This window comes from Mixophyes fleayi, chromosome 1, assembly GCF_038048845.1.
Source record: "Mixophyes fleayi isolate aMixFle1 chromosome 1, aMixFle1.hap1, whole genome shotgun sequence".
NCBI classification, from domain to species: domain Eukaryota; kingdom Metazoa; phylum Chordata; class Amphibia; order Anura; family Limnodynastidae; genus Mixophyes; species Mixophyes fleayi.
The window spans coordinates 417,154,658-417,174,605 of record NC_134402.1 but is presented as its reverse complement, the minus strand read 5'-3'; the positions used below and the strand labels follow the sequence as shown (position 1 = coordinate 417,174,605).

The following is a 19,948-nucleotide window of genomic DNA, read 5'->3' as shown; positions in this document are numbered from 1 at the left end:
GACTGTCGTGTTATTTATAAGTGATGTATAGTCACAATCACTGGGACAGTACTTTTCCTGAGCACAGTTTGGCATTCACACTCCTGGTATTATGCAAGTTTCATACACAGGTATATACAAATGTTGCTTTGTTTTCCTTGCAAACTATGACATTGACAAATTTATCTATGAATCAAAACACAGGGCAGGTTTTTGGAGACGGCAGAGTGGGTGTTTACCCTGGGATGCAAGTGTCCAACGCAACCTTTTTTCCCAGCACTTGGCCACCTTTGTTTCGAACACAGCAGCTGAAATAAATCTTTGTTTTAGCCAGGTTCTATTTTTAACTTGCTTTGAAAGCGTGCAAGGTGAAGCTGCTCAGATAGCCAATAAATGTACAATGTTCCAGTGTGAAAATAAGAAGTCACGTAACATGACAACAAAATGAGTGACAGTTCTGTGAACTGCGGCACTAAATAACGCTTTCCATAAAAGGATAATACACAAAAACATAAGTATAATACTTAAAAAGTACAAATATTAAGAATGACTACAGACATCATTGATTTAAGATACAAACATTAAACATTTTGCTAAGACCGATATGTACCCTGGTACATCAATTCATTAGTCACAATCATCCAGTGTATTAAGGAAATTCAAGTATGTACACTTTCTAAAATAAACAATTGCAGTTATTTAGGCTTTGAAATGTACCCTTTGTGTATTATTCAAGTGATCTTCATAGGCTTTGTAGCAAAATGTCAAATCTACAGTCAAAAACCTTGAAAATGTTATGTGCATATCAATATGCAAGTTCGGGGTAAGAATTGACCTGTTTTTAGCCAAAAAAAACAAAAACAAAAAAACAAAACATGGTACGATATCCCAAAAATACTGATAAGTGGTCATTTGTGAATATCTCATGTCTTGAGGCTTTGCTTCTAAATTAAAGCTTAAGTAGTTACACTTTTTTTTTTCTTTTTAACTGTAAACCATCACCGAGTTTTGGATTTGAATCAGAGACATCTCCATTACATCCGAAAGCTCCGTGTCCTCTGAAATGACTGAAAAGGTCGTTTAAGCGTGAAAAATGATAGCTGAGATTTTAGACTTGTTTTGTCTGGAAATAACACGGCTTCACTTTCTGGGGTAGGGAACCTTTCCTTGTAGACTTGAGGGTGTGCTCTCTGGAACTGAAGAAGAAAGAAAATTAATATAAAACAATAAAATAGAACTTTAGAATTATTCTGTATTCTAACATATCGCAAGAATATGTTGTGATAGACTGTGAGGATCTCTCTACCTTGGACCTGTTCTGCTTTGTGTGTTTAACAATTTCAGGAGGATATGCAAACCACGTGCTCATCCTCTCACACAATGTCTGTATGTTACCTAGGAAGAGAGGAGGCTATTGTCACACTGTTATCTAATATATATAAGCCTAGCGGCGTGTGTTAGTGTGTGTGTGTGGAAAAAAAAAATTCTCAGAAAGGGCTCATCCAATTGACCTGAAATTTGGTATACTGACATTATTTGACAAAAAAATTATAATAGTGAAGTCAGTTATCTTCCATCATCCCCCCTTCCCCCCGTGGGAGGGGTAGTAAAGGCTAAATTTACGAGGTGAGGGCTCAAACTCTTGACCGTGTGGGTATTTATTTACCAGAGCCTGTGTTTGGTCATGGACAATTGTATGTCGCATTTTCACGAGTACGGAGAAGCAGTGATGTGAAAGTGCAGGTTATGAATACTGCCCTTCAAGGAAGACTGATTGAGCACAGCGATAAGGTGTTTAGCAGAAACGTTGTGTATCGAGAGGTTTTAGAACAGTAAGACGATGGAGATTTAGGATGAGGTGATGGAAAAGAATGATGAGGTGGTAACATGTGGACAAAACCATGTTAAAAAAGGGCGCTTACGTCGGGAAGTAACGCTCTTCCCCTGAGGAGGCCTGGCCTGGCCTAGCCCAAATGCATGACAAGAACCTTTCTAACACCTTAAGTAGCTTGATTTGACTAGAATGCATGAGTATCATGCACGGGTTAACTTGTATATTATAATGTGCCAGTTTAATATGCGATATTTGCATACTGTGTTTTGCTCTTTGAATTCTGTATACTTGTTGTACCACTGATTCCTGTATAACTTGATTAGGGATGTGTTAGCTATTGCTTGTTATACAGTAGGTGGAGGACAAGTGGTCTTAGGACATCAACACTACATGTCCAGTTCAATTGCTTTACAGGTGAGTTTTCATTTTGTATTTCTTGTTTAAATATACATTTCACAATACAATAACTATTTAGGTTAAATACTGAGTGTTCATAAGATCTGTTGAAGAGGTGGGCTGGTAGTCGTTGGACCTTATGTGTCAGCTGCAACATCGATCAGTATAAGTGAGGGTTACACTTACACACAATTGGGACTCATTAAGATTTGGACACAGTTGTTCTCTGAATATCCACAGAAGCATACAAGTGTATATACACTCGACTAACGATAGAGTAAAGATGTGGCTTGACAGCGTTCGTGCTAAAGTCGCATTACCCAATGTAATTAAGTATCGTCCACAAAAGAAAATACGGTCTTAAAAGTTATTGCTTACATTGCATTTATTAATAACTGTCATTATTGTATATAATTGAATCAGCCCTCCAGCACCTGCTAGAGGTGTATCCTTAAAGGTGTATATGGTGATGCATCCACCTCTAATTGCATTGCAATTACGTGAACGCGTCCTTACTGTAATCTTCTTACGCTTGCCCTACAGTCTACCCTCGCTCGGTCTATCCAGACGTAAAGGGACAAGTTAAAGATGCATATTTGGGGTGCATGCGCAGCATGAAAATACGTATCACAAAATGGGGAACATTAACTCTAACGGAGTGCTATTGTGAGTAACTGCTACAGAGACTGATCTCTCTGGTGATGCTCTATAGTAGGAGTAACCTTCAATACATAACGTGATTAATTATTTTAGATGAATTCTGGACACACTTTACAAGCTCAATTATGGATAAAGCTAGTACAACACTATCCTAAGACGGAGAGCTGGACGTCCCAAAAAATTGTAATGTTTATATTATCGAGGCTCTTTGATAACTGTTTGAGGGCGTTATCAGGATGAATTTCAGGACACCATTATCTTATTACAACCGTCACTAAATGATGACTTACAAGGAGCAAAGATCTTTCAGTGCATTGCCCATGAGTTAGGTATTAAATGTAGCACTTTAATGGGCAGATCCTAATGCCATCTATGTTGGTGCACCATTAATACACACCTCCTGTACTAGCAGCTGGAATGCAGAGATGGGGCTGCAATCACGTACCAGTGGGGAACCCATAGAGTGGCCTCACCAATATTACATTGGGAGGACACCTAGTATATATGAGGGATTGAAATTCTAACCTCACACTGTCCCAGACCTTTCTCCAAGTGTCTCAATATAACTGGACAATATTCTAAACACATTGTCAAGAGGTGCCACCGGGCATCGCCTCAATGCCCATCTGCACACATTGCCAGCCGACATGGTAACAAATCTTGCTCTTTTTCTCCTCGTATATCTATGCGACGTGATGGAAACTGGGCGGAGGTTTTAGGGGGAAAAAAAGCATTGAGTGGCACTTTGCAGCTAATTGTATTCCCCCACATAGGACTTCATTAGCGTTAGGAGCCAACTAATGGGTGTAATTTTGTACCTGGACAAACCATGTTGCTATGTAAGGGGTGCACATGACAAATTTCTGTTTACATGAAAGGAAAACAATGCCGGCATCACACAACAACAAACACTAAACGAGGCCCATGACATCAGAAGCACACAGCCACTTCCGACTGCAAACACTCAATACGTCATATGATTTCTACAAAGAGATATATAAAAATAGAATAATTTTAACCTGTTTTAATTTCTTCTTCTTCTCCTTGGAAGACAACTGATTGTTATTTATAATGCCCTCCAATACAACCTTCACCGGGTCTTGAGGTTTGCTCAGCTTCTGATACTCATACTCATGTTTCATCTTGGGCTGGACAAAGGTGGGCTGATGTATGGTGTCCGTGTCAGCTCCTGGGTACTTTATCTGAAACCACGACAAATCACAGTACGTTGCTTTATCAAAGAACTAAAAAGGTGTTTTTTTCTTTCTACAGTCATAGCCAAAAGTTTTGAGAATGACAAATATTATTTTTCACCAGTCTGCTGCCTCAGTTTTTATGATGGCAATTTGCATATACTCCAGAAAGTCATGAAGAGTGATTCGATGAATTGCATAAGTTTCAAAGTCCCTCTTTGCCATGACAATGAACTTTATCCCAAAACAACATTTCCACTGCTTTTCAGCCCTGCCACAAAAGGACCAGCTGAGATCAGGTCAGGTCAGTGATTCACTCGTTAACACAGGTGAGTCTTGACAAGGACAAGGCTGGAGATCACCGTCATGCTGATTAGTTAGAATAACAGACTGGAAGCTTAAAAAGGAGGGTGGTGCTTGAAATCATTGATCTTCTGTTAACCATGGTTATCCGCAAGGAAACAAGTGCAGTCATTGCTTTCCACAAAAAGGTCTCTAGGCAAGGATATTGCTGCTAGTAAGATTGTACCTAAATCAACCATTTATGAGATCATCAAGAACTTCAAGGAGTGAGGTTCAATAGTTGTGAAGTAAGTTTCAGGGTGCCCAAGAACATCCAGCAAGTGCCAGGACCATCTCCTAAAGTTCATTCAGCTGCGGGATCGGGGCACAACTAGTGCAGAGCTTACTCACCAATGGCAGCAGGAAGATGTGAGTGAATCTGCACGCACAGTGAGGCGAAGACTTTTAGAGGATGGCCTGGTTGTTGGCTTCTTTTCTGGCCTTCTTGACAAAAGGACAGACTAATATTCTGCAAAAGGTACAGGGATTGGACTGCTGAGGTCTGGGGTAAAGTCATTTTCTCTGATGAATCCCCTTTCAGGTTGTTTGGGGCATCTGGAAAAACGCTTGTCCGGAGAAGGAAAGGTGATCGTTACCATCAGTCCTGTGTCAATGTCATGCCAACAGTAAAGCATCCTGAGACCATTCATGCGTGGGGTTGTTTCTCAGCCTAGGGAGTGGGCTCACTTACAATTTTGCCTAAGAACACAGCCATGAATAAAGAATGGTACCAAAACATGCTCCAAAAGCAACTTCTCCAAACCATCCAAGAACAGTTTGGTGAGGAAAAATGCCTTCTCCAGCATGATGGAGCATCTTGCCATAAGGCAAAATTGATAACTAAGTGGTTCGGGGATCAAAACATTTAAATTTTGGGTCCATGGCCAGGAAACTCCCCATACCTTAATCCCATTGAGAACTTGTGGTCAATCCTCAAGAGGCGGATGGACAAAAAAAAATCCCCAAATTCTGACAAACTCCAAGCATTGATTAGGCAAGAATGGGCTGCCATCAGTCAGTATGTGGCCCAAAAGTTGGTTGACAGCATGCTAGGACGAATTGCAGAGGTCTTCAAAAAGAAGGGTCAACACTCCAAATATTGACTCTACATAACTTTAATGTAATTGTCAATAAAAGCCTTTGACACTTATGAAATGCTTGTACTTTACTTCAGTATACCATATCAACATCTGACAAAAAGGTCTAAAAACATTGAAGAAACAAACTTTGTGAAAATGAATACTTGTGTCATTCTCAAAACTTTTGGCCATGACTTTAGTGGCTATAATTATAGCTAAACTTCTTTTTTATAAATCCATATGGTCTTTAAAGACACATATAAGTAACACCAATTCTAAAAAGTGGAATATTCCCTACAGTACATTGAAATATGTAATGTAATACCTGGACTCTTCTCTGGTGTGTCACGTAGTCTTCTACTGACTTCTTCAAAGATGATGGAACAGTCAAAATGTCCTGGCCATTATCCATCATAAAAGTCACCAGTTTGGTGGACAAAAGCTCACCCAGGTCCATCTCCTCCTTAGAGCGAAGGATACAGCGAGAAAAGGTCTGCACCATCTGACAAAAACAAAATAAAAAGTGTGACAAGTGACTATCACAACACTAAGGAGACCCAAATCTAACCACAACTGGGCTGAGCAAACTAAATGCCCGACTGTTCTACAAGGACGTATAATAAATAAACTATATGAAGTGAAATTAGCTGTGCGATAGAAGATTTTATGGTCTATCACAGTATCATAGCCTATATTTACTGCAATCATCCAAATCAGGGTTGTATGTTCTGCAATAGGAACAAAAAGGCATCACCAAGTACAGTCATACAAATGTACAAAGTCACCATCTTCTATAGAGAGAGGGAGCTTATTGTCATATCTTATCAACAAAATCTAGCCCTGTGCATCTTACCTAGAGTTTATTTTATTTTGAGAACATATTTTGGAGTCTTCTATCTGCCTGTTAAGTTAAAGAAGAGTAAACCGGTTTCTCTGAGCTGCTTTGTTTGAAATGTATTATGCCAGGATTCTGACATTTTTCTCTCAATTTTGACAGTAGATTGCGCTGTTCTACTGAAGTATACAGATGTCACCTCCAGTTACATAGGCACTTAATATAGTACATTTTCACTCTAAGCTCCAGCCATAAAAATCCTGCTGCAAAATCTTTATTTGCTTTTAAACCCTTCACAACTTATGCAGCTGCCCCAGAACAGACCGGATAAACTTCACAAACTGAGAAATCGTTTGCATGAATTCACCTGCTTTGACAGTGATGCAAATGTCTAAGTACTCTTTTCTGTTTGGATTTGCATTATACAAGCTTAGACAACTTGTGGCTTTTCAGCTCTTGCGACATGAAAATAAAAAGAGAGTTCACAAACATTGCCTATTCTTGTGACACATCCAGTTCGATATCATGTGACACAAAGGTGACCTGTTTACAGTCCGAAACATAATATATTTGTAACTACCGTTCATAACCAGAAATACATTTTGCCTTCTATTTGATTGTGTATTGTTTCTCTTCAGTTAAACATGTATATCTGATGGCAAAGTGTAAGCTGGCTTGAAAATAGCGATTCATTAATAAAAAGGAAATCCATGCTCCGGAATACAAAGAAAGCAGGAACAAGTAAATCTTTTGTTAGGCAGATAAAACTGTCACTTGTGAGAGGAGACACCTGTAGTGCTGACACAGCAGTCAAGAAAGTCCAATTATCCAGAGTCTTTAACAACATACCAGCGCTCGGTTCCCAATGGTATCACACAGAGGTGGCATTTCTCGGTTAAGGCTTATCCTGGCCATCATCCTCATTAAGAGCTGCAGTTTCCTGCGATTTTCCGCTGGCAGCAGTAGACAGCAAACTTGAAGAGCTTCAATAGCTACGAGCTTCTTTTGCAGAAGACCTGTGACAGCATAAATGACAAAGAATCAGAGTGGAATAGACCGTGTACTACGAATAGACCATGTGACATTATTCCCCCTGGTAACAACACATATCCGGTCATTAACACACAATCTTGGCTTTTCTTTGGACACAGTTGCTGTGATGTGGAAGAAAAAAAAAATTATGCTTTCACAGTAAACAAAAAGGCTTAATACGCCTGAAATAGATAGACTGTAAACACTGCTAGCGATGGATAATTAAACCTTCTCAATGTGGATGGGAGACACTGTATTTATACAGCATATAGAACATTTCTTTGTGGTGTTTTGAAGCGATTAAAGACATTGTTGGAAATGCAGGACATGAGTGCAGGAAGCTGCATGACAATGTGAAATGATTTTTATATTTAGACTTCTCAATGAATACTGCAGAAAAGCTGATGACAGCAAGATATAGCAATGAACATTTCTTTTGAAAGTTAGTTTTTGCTACTTTATTTACTTAACATAATAATAATGATAATCATCATCTTACGCAAACATCCTTAGAAAATCTTGGTGGTCCCCAGCAATTGATATATGGCGAGGCACCAAGTCAGTGGTTTTTAAGTAATGACTTTGCGTCCTACAACTGACCCTTTCTGGCATTACCCTAGGGCCGGCCTCTACGTTTAGTGTGAGACAATGTAAGGCACTTAGGGAGTGGGTTTCCACTGCTGAAATACAAAACACTTTACAATATAGAATGCACAGCTAACGCAATCTTTATATATTTTATGGGACACGTGGCAGTAGGAAGTGTGATGGGCATCACTCAGACATGGTTTTTTTTGACAAGATACAAAACAACAATTGTTGTCAGCGCTTGTAAGGACTTTCAAACCCGAGACCCTTGACGTGGGTTCCAAGATTGTGTTTTTATTAAAAAATTAATTAATACCTGATACTTTCATTTTGCTGTCTAGAGATTTGCAACAGTAATAAGCACCGACAACTGCAGTTTTTGTTTGTATCCAAATAGGGCATTTATACTGCCAGGCAGCTGGTACATTGGAGAGTATGGTAGTAACTGAGCACAGGCTTATTTCTTAGACTTGTTTCTTTTCATTTTGATATGAGTAGAATAAGGCGGAATCTCCTCATTTGTATACTGAACTCACCAGCATTAGGCGGGAAATGCCAATATGAAATATTAAGAAGCAAACAAATCAGTGGATGAATGTATACAGAATGTATTCAACATTTGGGAACATCATGGCATCTCTTGATCAAGACTGCCAGCAGGAAGGGAAGATGGAGATTTGTACCAAGTACTGTATTGTTTGGCTGCAAACTTCGCATGAAGATGCAGCAGTGGTTTATAAGCAGGAGGCTTATAAACACAGAAAAAAAGCAGGTAAGTGAAGCTGCACAGATGGCTGTGGTGTGAAGTTTTATTTAAATGCTGCAGCCATGGGCACATGAGCAGTCAGGATAAAGGAGGGCTCACTAGAGTCATGGAATGGAAGACAGAATTGTAACTATGCTAGACGTTCCGGCTTTCTGTCTACTGCGACTCCAGCAACAAACGTTATGCCAGGACATCCCGCAGAGCAGTTGCCATTTTTGAGGCATAGGAATAAAAATATAATTTGGCGGATAACAGACTTTAAATACTTGTATTAAAGTACAATGCATATCTAGTTTTGCTTGCTATCAGACACATTTACTCCTTAATAAAGAAATACTTCTCAATAAAAAACCCTCCTGTGTGTAATTTAAAAATGCTGCAAGTCCAATCCATAGCTGAGAAGAGATGGAGCAATATATTGCAAGAAATCTTGCCTTCTAATTCCCATAATGCATCACACCAACCAAGGGCTAAACAGGTACAGAATCAGAGGCCTCAGGTTATGGCAACATTTGCTGTAATAAGAAGTATTTAGCTCTCTTAAACTAGCATATACTGTACTAGGAGATCATATTTTCCTGTGATTTCCCATAACACTATATACTATGAGACCATACAGGAACAAAGGGGGGCTCAGACTGTAAATCTTGCAGTGCGGAAGATTTTTTTTTACATACAATTGCGGAAATCCATATTAAGTCATTTGCTTACCAAGAATGTTCACAAAAACATCAAAAAGCTGAAACGTCAGCAGTGGCTCATGAAGATAACTGTAATAATCGGCGATGGTCTTAAACACATCCCTCTCAAAGCCCAAATACATCGGTTGCTTCATATCGGAGCAATTTGGCCCTAAACATAAATAGGAAGAAAATAAAGTTTGAAATTGTGCTTTGTTCTAGAATACGTTAGCATTCACTAAATGCAATTGTTACCCACAAGGTTCAGCATTCCATTAGGCAGGCCATTCATGAGGGAGATCAGTGATGTTAGGCAGATTCTCCAAATAAATGGTTTCAAAATTTGTTTAAATAGTAGACAATGGTGAAGTGCAATGACATGAACACACTAATCAAGTCAAATATAGCAAACAGATGGCACCAACAAAACAGTTTTCACTCGAACGTAGACATTAATGCAGACATTCTTTTCTTGTCTTTATTGAGGAGCGGATAATGTTTCCAGCCAAATACAGGGCCCTGCATCATGAAAGGGCCCTGCGTTTTGGTCTAAAAACGTAACTTATGTCATAGCTGCACTTCGAAAAGCTACTTTTGAGTGAAAAATGCTTTGTTGGTGCGGCCTATTTTCTGGTTTCTTGCTATTTTTGTTCAAACCTTTTTCCCCTCAAAAGCTAAAACCAGTATAATCTTGTGATAAGAGGTCAGCACAGCACATATAAAGAGTCTTCATGCTCTGAATAGAGCCTTACTAATTCTGTGGTCTCATAAGGATCAGCGTTCTAGATTAAAGATTTCTAGTGAAAACCTCAGCACTGTCCAAGAAAAACCGGGACACCTGAAAGCTTTAAACAAATCATTTTAATGACAACCTGTCTTGAACATACAAACAATTTGAGAGTGATTGTCTGTAACCTTTGTGGAAAGATGCCCATACCCTGGAATAAAACATTAATTAAAGCACATGTTCCTGTGGTGTCACACAGAGCGGACGCTCTGGATGGCTCCAGGAATCCTCATGGCACTTGCTTGGAATTTATCCCTGTCTAGGAGAACCAGCTGTTAACATGGCTTATGGGCACACAATGATGGCACTTCTAGTATATGGGAGCAACACTAGATTGAAGAAAATGTAGGGATAATGAAAAATATCAGGTTGTCCCAAAACTGAATAGTTAAGATACTTGTGTAGGACTTTCCAGTTAACCTATAAACTGGTTAAAAATATATATTGTTCATAAAAATGGAATTACCCACTAAATAACTAAATAGAAATTAATAACTTACAGTTTGCTAGACATTTCATTGCAGACAGCAGCCAGTGAGGAAGTTCTTCTGTAGAGATACAAACCATGTTCTTTAGTATTATGACCAATACGTTTGTGTAAAAAAAAAAAAAAAAAAAATAGATCGTCACAAACAGGTTAGAAAAAGATCTGTTCAAGATTAACCACATTCCATACAGGGTTATGGAAGCATTATTTTCGGAATTATAAAGAAAAACCATGATAATAATAATAAAAAAAAAAATACTAAAAAATAAAGCACTAGTTTTACATGAGAATTTTTAAAGTATCACCAGATCATGTAAATAATATCATGTTAAGATGGCCACGTGTGTAAATCTGAGTGACCAATATATACATGCCACAGGCTCTGTTCTACTAAATCAAGAAGCAAAATAATAGTAAAAAAAACCATCTAGTATGATGGTGCTCTCCATCACTGCGAGTACTGGGGACCATTAGCTGACCAGGAAGCATCTGTGTCACAATATTCTGCGATGGTGTCATCTGGGCCTCAGAGAGGCACCTAGTTGGAAACCCCCATAAGAATGGTAATAGCCCACAAGTGCCTTTAAGCTCCTTCAACAGCTGGCCACTAAGTTTGTTTGGTCGGGCAGAAAGCCGAGAATCCGCATGAATATCCTTCACAAACCCATTCAGGAAAGGGGCTCGGAGTCCCCTGCTTTCTTAAATATTATTGAGCCACCTACCTCCACTCGCCTTCGGGTCACAGGGTCTGGGTTGACATTGAAGCTGCCCTCTCCAACACACAAGCCCCTGCCTTTGCAGCTTCCCAATCCACCCCAGGATTCTCACTCAAGAGTTGGTCCCACCCTGTGGCGTCTTATGACCTAGCACCCAACGTCTGGCGTATGACGCCCCTCTGGAACAACCCTTCCTTTCTCCCTGGCTTACATTTGACTCAATTCCCACTCTGCGACATTAAATTTCTCACTGACTTCGCCCCCTTTCAATTGTTCCCCTCATATGATGATATCCAGACAACACCGCATTCAATCATCCTGTTTCATCCAATATCTCCATCTCCACCATCTATATGACACTGTCCAGCATTCAGGGACTGATGTCCACCTGACCTTCCCGCTAGTGTCCTTCTGTTCCCTCTGCTCCTCCTCTAGAGGTCTCATATCCACTTTCTACCGCCTCATCCTGAAATACAAACACCCACCCAACCACCCACATGAACTCAATGGGAGGAGGACATGAGGGAAAAGCACACCCCGGAGGACTGGAACAGAATTCGCCTGCACCTATATAAAACTGAGATTTGCGTAAAAATCAGCAAAAATGCTCTGAAGATTTATTATCGGTGGTACTTAGTCCCCCTCAGACTCCACACTATTTACCCAGGCGCATCGCAGCTATTGCTGGCACCTGTGTGGTCAGGTGGGTACCCTGTCCCATATTTGGCGACATGGCCCAAAATTAAGCCACTTCTGAAAATCTATTCACCGCTTCATTTCCAACATCACTCGTACCCCTCTCCCTGCTTCTCTCTCCTACTCCTCATTACCCCACTACATTCCTGGTGTCCTTAAATCAAGTCAAAAACTTATCACACACATTCTGAGTGCCATGAAATGCCAAACTGCACTCTACTGGAAAACCCAGAGGCGCCACCTCTTCCCTCTATTATCCATTGCATTTGGCAGGTCTACCACATGGAATACATTACGAGCATACTCCGCCATATCCCTGTCCAGTTTACCTGTGTGTGGAGTCCTTGGACTGAGTATCAAGGATCCCCTCCGCCTCTGGCGTTCTAACTCTACTGACTCCTCTTTATGGTCTGTACCCATCTTACTTCATCAACCTACTCAACTAAACTCTTTAGCGAACAGTGACTCCCCCCCTTCTCTCTCCGCTCTTTCCCTTCACTTCCCCCATATGGCCTTTGTATTACATTGCATATTGTATCCTGAGCCCTGCATATTTATCTTTATTGCTTTTGGCTTCATCCCCGTAAGGGCTTTGCACTCCTGATTTTTCATTTGCTTTTGTAAAACCCAATAAAAAGGTTTATTTAAAAAAAAAAAAAAAAAAAATTGTAATGGCCCCTTAATATAAATGAAATAGTCTCCACAAGTTGAAGTATACTGAAGAAAATGAGCACATTACACGCTATACTTAGATCTTTAATAGAACTAAGGTAGAGCTATGGATTGCCGTGTGCCAGTAGCACCAGAAACTGCAGCATCTCAACTTCAGGCAACGCAACTGTGGGACAATCCCTACTTTCTATATGCGAGTGGAGTATTTGATTAAAAAGTGGACAACCAATCTAAATATAGGGGGTTAGGACCTCCCTAGACAGAGCATTTTTAATAATTCACTAACCTGTGAGCCGAGAGTGGGATATTTAGAGGCTATTTAAATTAAACCCATACAAACCCATGGCAAACTTAAAGAGAGGGGGGGAAAAAAAAACAAACTCCACAGAACACACATAGCCATCATAGGGAAGAAAGCACTCACTAGATCGGTCATCCATCACCACAATGCCATGTTTATTAACGTTGTACACATTGTGCATTATGTGCTTTCCATTTACCCACTTCATATCCATCACATCATCCAGAGAATCAAGTCCCACAATCTTCTGTAAACTGTATGACAAGGGAAAAAAATAAGACATAATGAAGCCATTAATAATTCAGCAGCACAGCTTGACTTAACAGATTAGAGGCAAAAACGATAATATGGTTGTGAATAATGAAGGAGAAAATAAAAAAGGGAAAAAAAGAGCAAATCACTCTTTTAAATCATTGCGGGACCAATACAACTAAATAGTCCATCCATTAGCAATATAAATAGAGATAACAGATATAATGCCTTATGGGATATGACAGGCCATTTCAAGCTCCGCTCACTAGGAGTTAATAAGAGTTCTGATAAGAAAATAAATAAATAAGAGGCCAACTAACTGCAGAGTTCCATGGATAATTGTGTAGAAAAGTTGGTGTTGCCCATAGCAACCAAGTTCCAACAATTTTCTAGTGAAGTTTAGAAAACAAAGCAATCCGAATTTCATCATGGTCTACGGGCAGCAACTTTTCGACAACTATATGTGGAACAATTTTAATAAATACCCATTTGTATCTGTAGTGCAGCCGATCATGAAACGAGTATTCCCATACTCCTGCATATTATACAGTCACACAACACCAAGTAAAAAATTTAATAGTGTTAGGTTTAGGGGTCATTTAAATTTTAAAGTAGCATAACATATTAATTGATACATTATGAAAAGCCAGCCTCCTATAATTTACTAGTGAACATTGCTTTACCGATGTTAAAGGGACCATCACGAAGATATGTTTGTGTTAACTGTATTTTAAATACTAGATTAAAGTTGAACCATCAAACGACACATTACTGATGTTCTTCCCTTAGTTTTACAGATTTAGTATCGCAGTGGGTGACACGGAGCTGTGTTGTTAACATTCAGTCTCACCAGGTGATATGTCTTGCTCCATTCATTCAGACTGACTCATGTAGACAATGCAATCTGTTAATTACGGATAACAAAGCTGCTGATGTTTTGCAGCATGGAGAACAGTGATAAAGCATGGGGTCAAAATAAGAGTCTGCAGCTCACAATACAGGGACTTTTATTGCAAAAAGTAATGTGTGATTGATCACCTAGAATACATATTGGCATTTGCATTTCCGTCTAAGGGGATGCTTAGACTTAATCCATGCCAAGTAAATGCAGCAAGGAGCTGCCTACTGGCTTCTTTTAGAAATCACAGCACACGTAATTATCCCCATGTTGAGAAGAGAGTGAAAGATATGTCATCCGGCCTGTGTTCTATGTCCCATGTTACTCACAAAGGTTCATTCTTTTATATGGAGCAGGAGGATTGTGCATCAATCTTAATATCCCTCTTTGAAGTTCTAGATATTCTGTATTTGAACACAGACTGCAAATATTACCCGAAGGTGTAAGCAGCCAAAGGATTCAGAGTTATCTGTTTAGCCTTGCATGTCAACACCAATGTATGAACAACACGTCTGAGGAGTATGCATCTTCATACAGTGTCAGATTTGTACCTTAGAAATTCATGGCAAGGTCACTTTAGCTACCGATGAGTAGTCATCATGGAGAAGGTTAATTGTTGGGGGACATTTGGCAGGAGCTACAAAATCACAGAGGTTTATTCTTGCCATAATGAAAAGACTGGACAACTTGGTTTGTCCAGGAATGTTGGACATGACCTCAAGCATGATGCATAATAATGCCTTAAGCTGGGTACATACTGCAGGTATTTTACCCAATTATCGTGGCAATCACATGATAAATGACCATTAGGTCCGATATTGCATGTGGTTCAGAACGATAAAACATGATTGTGGAATGGTACATATTACCGTTACGGACCTAACGCTCCCACAATCATGTTTTATTGTTCCAAAGCTTTTTAATAAACGGACTAAAAAACTCTATAAACGATGGAACGTTGTTGTGCCAATTCTGCAGTGTGTACACAATCACGACTAGCAGCGTAGGCAGATTTCTATAGAGTTTACAGAGGCACACTTTTCAGCAGATGGTTAGGACAGATCTGAAGGTAAATCATGTAAAATAAGTATAGTGTGTACACATGAATCGGCATGCTGATCGGGACTTTAGGTTGTTGGTAAAATCATTAACAATATCCGAAAAAATGTTACCAGCCGGGTGGCATTAAGTAGCCGGGAGGGGGCAGTGTAATACTTTGCAACAATAATGAAAAATGTTGAAAGTTATTGCCCACACCTGCCAGGACGGGTCAGACTGGTGGTCAGAGATCCAACACACACTGCTGGCTGTAGTGCTCACATAGTGCCTGTTCTAATAGGAGAAACAATGGTTTATTCTATTATAATAGGACTCAGTTGGGCTCCAAGAGCCGGTTGGTAAGTAAAAACAGCCCGGGAAATAGTTGCTGGGGAGAACACTGATTTGTGCTTTAAGGGTCTCCCCAATTCCAGTGGCACCTCGCTTCAACAATACCGCGCTCCACCACTCACACCCCCGCCCCCAAAAACACTGGATCACGGGTACAGGCTGCAGTGGCTTACTCTTATGTTCACATGCTTCTAGAGCATGTGAGCTACTACATGTACGCGAGTTGGTATGTCATACTGGCACATACCGCCGCACTTCGAGCACTGACTAAGTAGTGAAAGGAGTGAACGTGATTTTAACTGCATTGACCTTTTATTGATCTACCATGGACTAGATCGATCGAAGGTAATTTCCAATTGGTTGCTGCGAGTTATGATATATTTGAACTATGTTGGCAATTAGACATTGGAAGTAACTCCTGACTGAAGTTTAGCAATATACACCAACATTTAAAACTGTAATAAAAAAAAAAACCAACTCAACAAACTTAAAAAAGGTGCGTCAGTCCCAATGATACTCTAAAAATACACAGATAGCCACCGGCAACGAATTTGTTGACCGTGTTTTATTATGTTCAAATACACATAAAACACAGGAGCAGATTTGTAGCAGGATATTACAAGGTTTACTTACTTTGATAGAGTCTTAGATTTCCACATCTCTTCAATGTTGGCTGCAGTTAATTCCCTGCGATACACCAATCGACAGACAGGGACCTCCCCTATTGCAATGCTGTGACGCTTATACCACATCTCCGAGTTCTAAGATATAAAGAAACAATTCATAAAATTGCCATAAACCTAGGCTCAAAGCACTTAGAAAATAACTACAACTGGGAAAATATCCCTCAAATCAAGTTGTTTTCAGTCAGCAGTCGGGTAATAGTGGTGCAATAGTCACACACACACTCACATCAGTATCAAAGAATCATCCACTTATAATTACATTTTTGAGCAAACCATTTTTAAATTCAGACCATTTATCAGAAAGGAGCAATTGTTTCACAGACATTACAATCTGTGATCTGATTGAGCAGGGAGTGATCTAACTGTGCAGGACAGACTGTAAATGCACAATTGCAATACACACTCTTCAATCTAATTGCTTTTGTATGAACATTTTCCACTAAAAAAGGTCAGACTGTGTGGAGAACAATTTGATAAAAATGACATTAAATAAAAAATGTTGCTGAGCAGTGGACTAATGTGGACTGTACGACTGGAGGAACACATGAATATTGCAGCTAGTAATAAAGTAATACTTTACCATTTTATGAACAGAGGGATTTGCCATTTCCTGACCAAACCAATTTTTAAAACAGTAACTGAAGCTTTGATTTAGTCAAGAATACCAAACTACTTTTTAGTTTACAAACAGAGATTATAAATTTTTCATATGAGAGTATTAGAATATATTTTAAATAAATCCTTTGTATCGGGAAGATTTTGTGATATGTACACAATTAATTTTGTGGTATAAGTGAATGACAGGGCTGTGATTTTTTTGGCTTCTTACTTTTTAACATGGAAGTTCCAAAATTAATTTTAAAGTATATCCCCTTTTCAGCAGCACTGACAGATTATTATGTGTGAATAGTAGAAACTAGATCTTGCCAGCCTATGTATGGAACAGAAATGTGTCTCTGGCATAGTGTGGTGTAACAGACCACGAGAGGAGGGGATCGTTTTAAAAGATTATGTAAACAAGAGGTCTTTTGGATCCATCAACTGGATGCCTTGAGTCCTAGAGGATTGAATGAAGCACTTGAGCTCAATGAGGTGTTGTCCTGAACCTGATCCTTTAAGCTATATTCTCTATTCATGAGTATTTATGAATGTATCTTGATTACCTGTAAGATACACTAGTCCCATTTGTGGGGCTGATGTGGTAGTTTAGGGGTCTTTATTCGGTATTATTCATGAGCTTACTTATGATATTTGTAGGACTTACCCTATCTCTTGACCGATATATACACCCATATTTCCTTATGTGTGTTTTCAGCACTTTAAGTCATCCGGGTGGCTACCTATGCTTCAATCTATAGGTTGTAATTTTTTTTTTTTTATTAATTTTTTTTTTTATATTTTTTTATTAATTTTTTATTAATTTTTTTTTTTTTTTTTTTAATATTTCTGTATTAATTATACCACCTATTATTACTGTCTACTCAGGTCAGATTATTAGTGTTCGCTTTATCTAGATTGACTTAGATCTGTGTTTGTATAATACTATATTTGCATATATATATATATATGTGTAGTTGAGGTATCAGTGTGAGAATTTAGGACTCTAAGGTGTTTTCTCTGAGTCCTAATTTATCCAATATGCTCTATGTGGGGAGGATGGTATGATCATTATGTTAATTTCTATATATATATGTTTTGATATGTATTGTTTTCTCTAATAGTGCTTTGTTTTTGCTCTATATGAATTATAATTATTCGGTATTTCCTTGTATATAAGATATTTGAATGTTTTCAATTGAACCAACCATATTTATGTATCCCACTACAAGTATGGTATAGGTACAAAGTGCCCGTTATGAACCAGCTGCAGACTGAGTAATTGTATCAAGGATACTTAAAGAGGCATTGGAGCACAACAGAGCACTTCCTCTGAAGAAATCACCAGGCAGGTGATGAAATGCGTCAGGTGATTTGGATGTTCATTGAGCCGCTGGATAGCACTATTACATGACCCAGCTCATATCCCTAGTGGATTATTGGAGGTTGCCTTTTTTGAGCCATATTATCGCTATATATTTGGTGCCACGATTGTGTTAGCTGCTATTCCACTACTTACACGAATTGCCGTCTTCACCTACATATTTACCACGGAGGTCCCGGAGTTCGTCTGGGTATGAGGTGCGTGCGCATACAGACCACAATACGGGACTGAGTATCGGACCAGGTCTGTATTGCGCTTACTGCTCAAGCAGCTTAGCGACTTTGATTTCCATTCAGGAGTGGCGGTTTTCTCATTGTGGCATTTATGGCATATTCTCCTCCATACTACATGTGTAAGAAGCATTGAAGTGGGGTTCACCATCATCGCGGTGACGTACACTTTCCACCACCAGTGTGGCCACACTTATTTTGAAGCTCCACTTCATGACCTTGTACGGGGTCATTGGATAATAGTATCTTTACGATGTGGGACATTTAGCTGGTTCTCTTCAGAAGTGATCGATTTGATGGTTCATCAGCCTTATTGATGGTCAACACAGTCGGTTGATCTGATTTTTTATATGTCTAGTTGTTATCCACTGGCCAGTGTTGCATATTTTATGGTTCATTTTTAATAAAGTGTTTATATATATTTATCACCCACGGATGGTTGTATATTGATTGTGTGTATCAGTCATCAGCGCTGTTTTCTGTTGTGGTGTAACATTGTGCTTGGGTACTCTAATTACTGTACAACTGGTTCTTATGGTCCCTGGAACAAACAATAGAGCAGAGAGCTGGAACACTAAGCAATGTGCCGTACATCAGCACAGAGGAGCTGGTGCCATTGGTTCAATTCTGACCAGGGTATCATCTGTATGGAGACTGTATGTTCTCCCCATGATCAAGGATTTCCGCACATATTCCAAAAACATACTGAGAGGCTAACTGGCTTTCTATGAAATGGTCCTTGGTATGTGAGAGTGCCTGTTGTAGGAAAATTAGGCTGCAGGCTCCACTGGGACCAAAGGCAATGAATAAATTCTCTGTACAGTACTGCGGTGGCTGTTAATGAGTTGCTGGCTGCAGCACAACGTTAGTTTCTCCTATGTTCATGCCCAATATAAACACACACATTTTGTGGGCAGCACATTGGCTTAGTGGTTAGCACTTCTGCCTTACAGCACTGAGGTCATGAGTTCAATTCCCAATCATGGCCTTATCTGTGTGCAGTTTGTATGTTCTCCCCGTGTTTGCGTGGGTTTTCTCCGGGTGCTCCGATTTTCTCCCACAATCCAAAAAACATACTGGTAGGTTAATTGGCTGCTAATAAATTGACCCTAGTGTATCTCTCTCTCTGTGTGTGTGTGTGTGTGTGTGTGTGTGTGTGTGTGTTAGGGAATTTAGACTAAGCTCCAATGGGGCAGGGACTGATGTGAATGAGTTCTCTGTACAGCGCTGCGGAATCAGTGGCACTATAAAAATAAATGATGATGTGTTGCTGCAGGGACAGCACTGTACTATGCACAGTATTATGTATACATGTATTATGGTCTATCTCCTTCACACTTACAGGAGATATGGAAGCCTTGAAAAGAGCTTAGTAAATAGATACCCCAGACTACTAAACATGGAGCTCTGGGAATCCAATCTTAACAACAATGCTTATATCATTACAATAGCTGCTGCACCAGCTATTA

At 39.4% G+C, this 19,948-nt stretch overlaps 1 protein-coding gene across 1 annotated transcript in view; it reads right to left on the bottom strand.

Moving 5' to 3' along the window:
* Window positions 1-479: 479 nt before the first annotated feature.
* Window positions 480-19,948, bottom strand: part of DEPDC1B (DEP domain containing 1B) — a 33,971-nt gene continuing 14,502 nt past the window's right edge. Inside the window, exons 4-11 of the mRNA XM_075183151.1 lie at window positions 16,216-16,343; window positions 13,167-13,297; window positions 10,672-10,719; window positions 9,416-9,556; window positions 7,168-7,334; window positions 5,809-5,985; window positions 3,889-4,071; window positions 480-1,175 (exon numbers count right to left, since the gene is read on the bottom strand). Coding sequence (XP_075039252.1) covers window positions 1,014-1,175; window positions 3,889-4,071; window positions 5,809-5,985; window positions 7,168-7,334; window positions 9,416-9,556; window positions 10,672-10,719; window positions 13,167-13,297; window positions 16,216-16,343 — 1,137 coding nt within the window. The 3' untranslated portion in view covers window positions 480-1,013. The remainder of the gene's footprint in view (window positions 1,176-3,888; window positions 4,072-5,808; window positions 5,986-7,167; window positions 7,335-9,415; window positions 9,557-10,671; window positions 10,720-13,166; window positions 13,298-16,215; window positions 16,344-19,948) is intronic.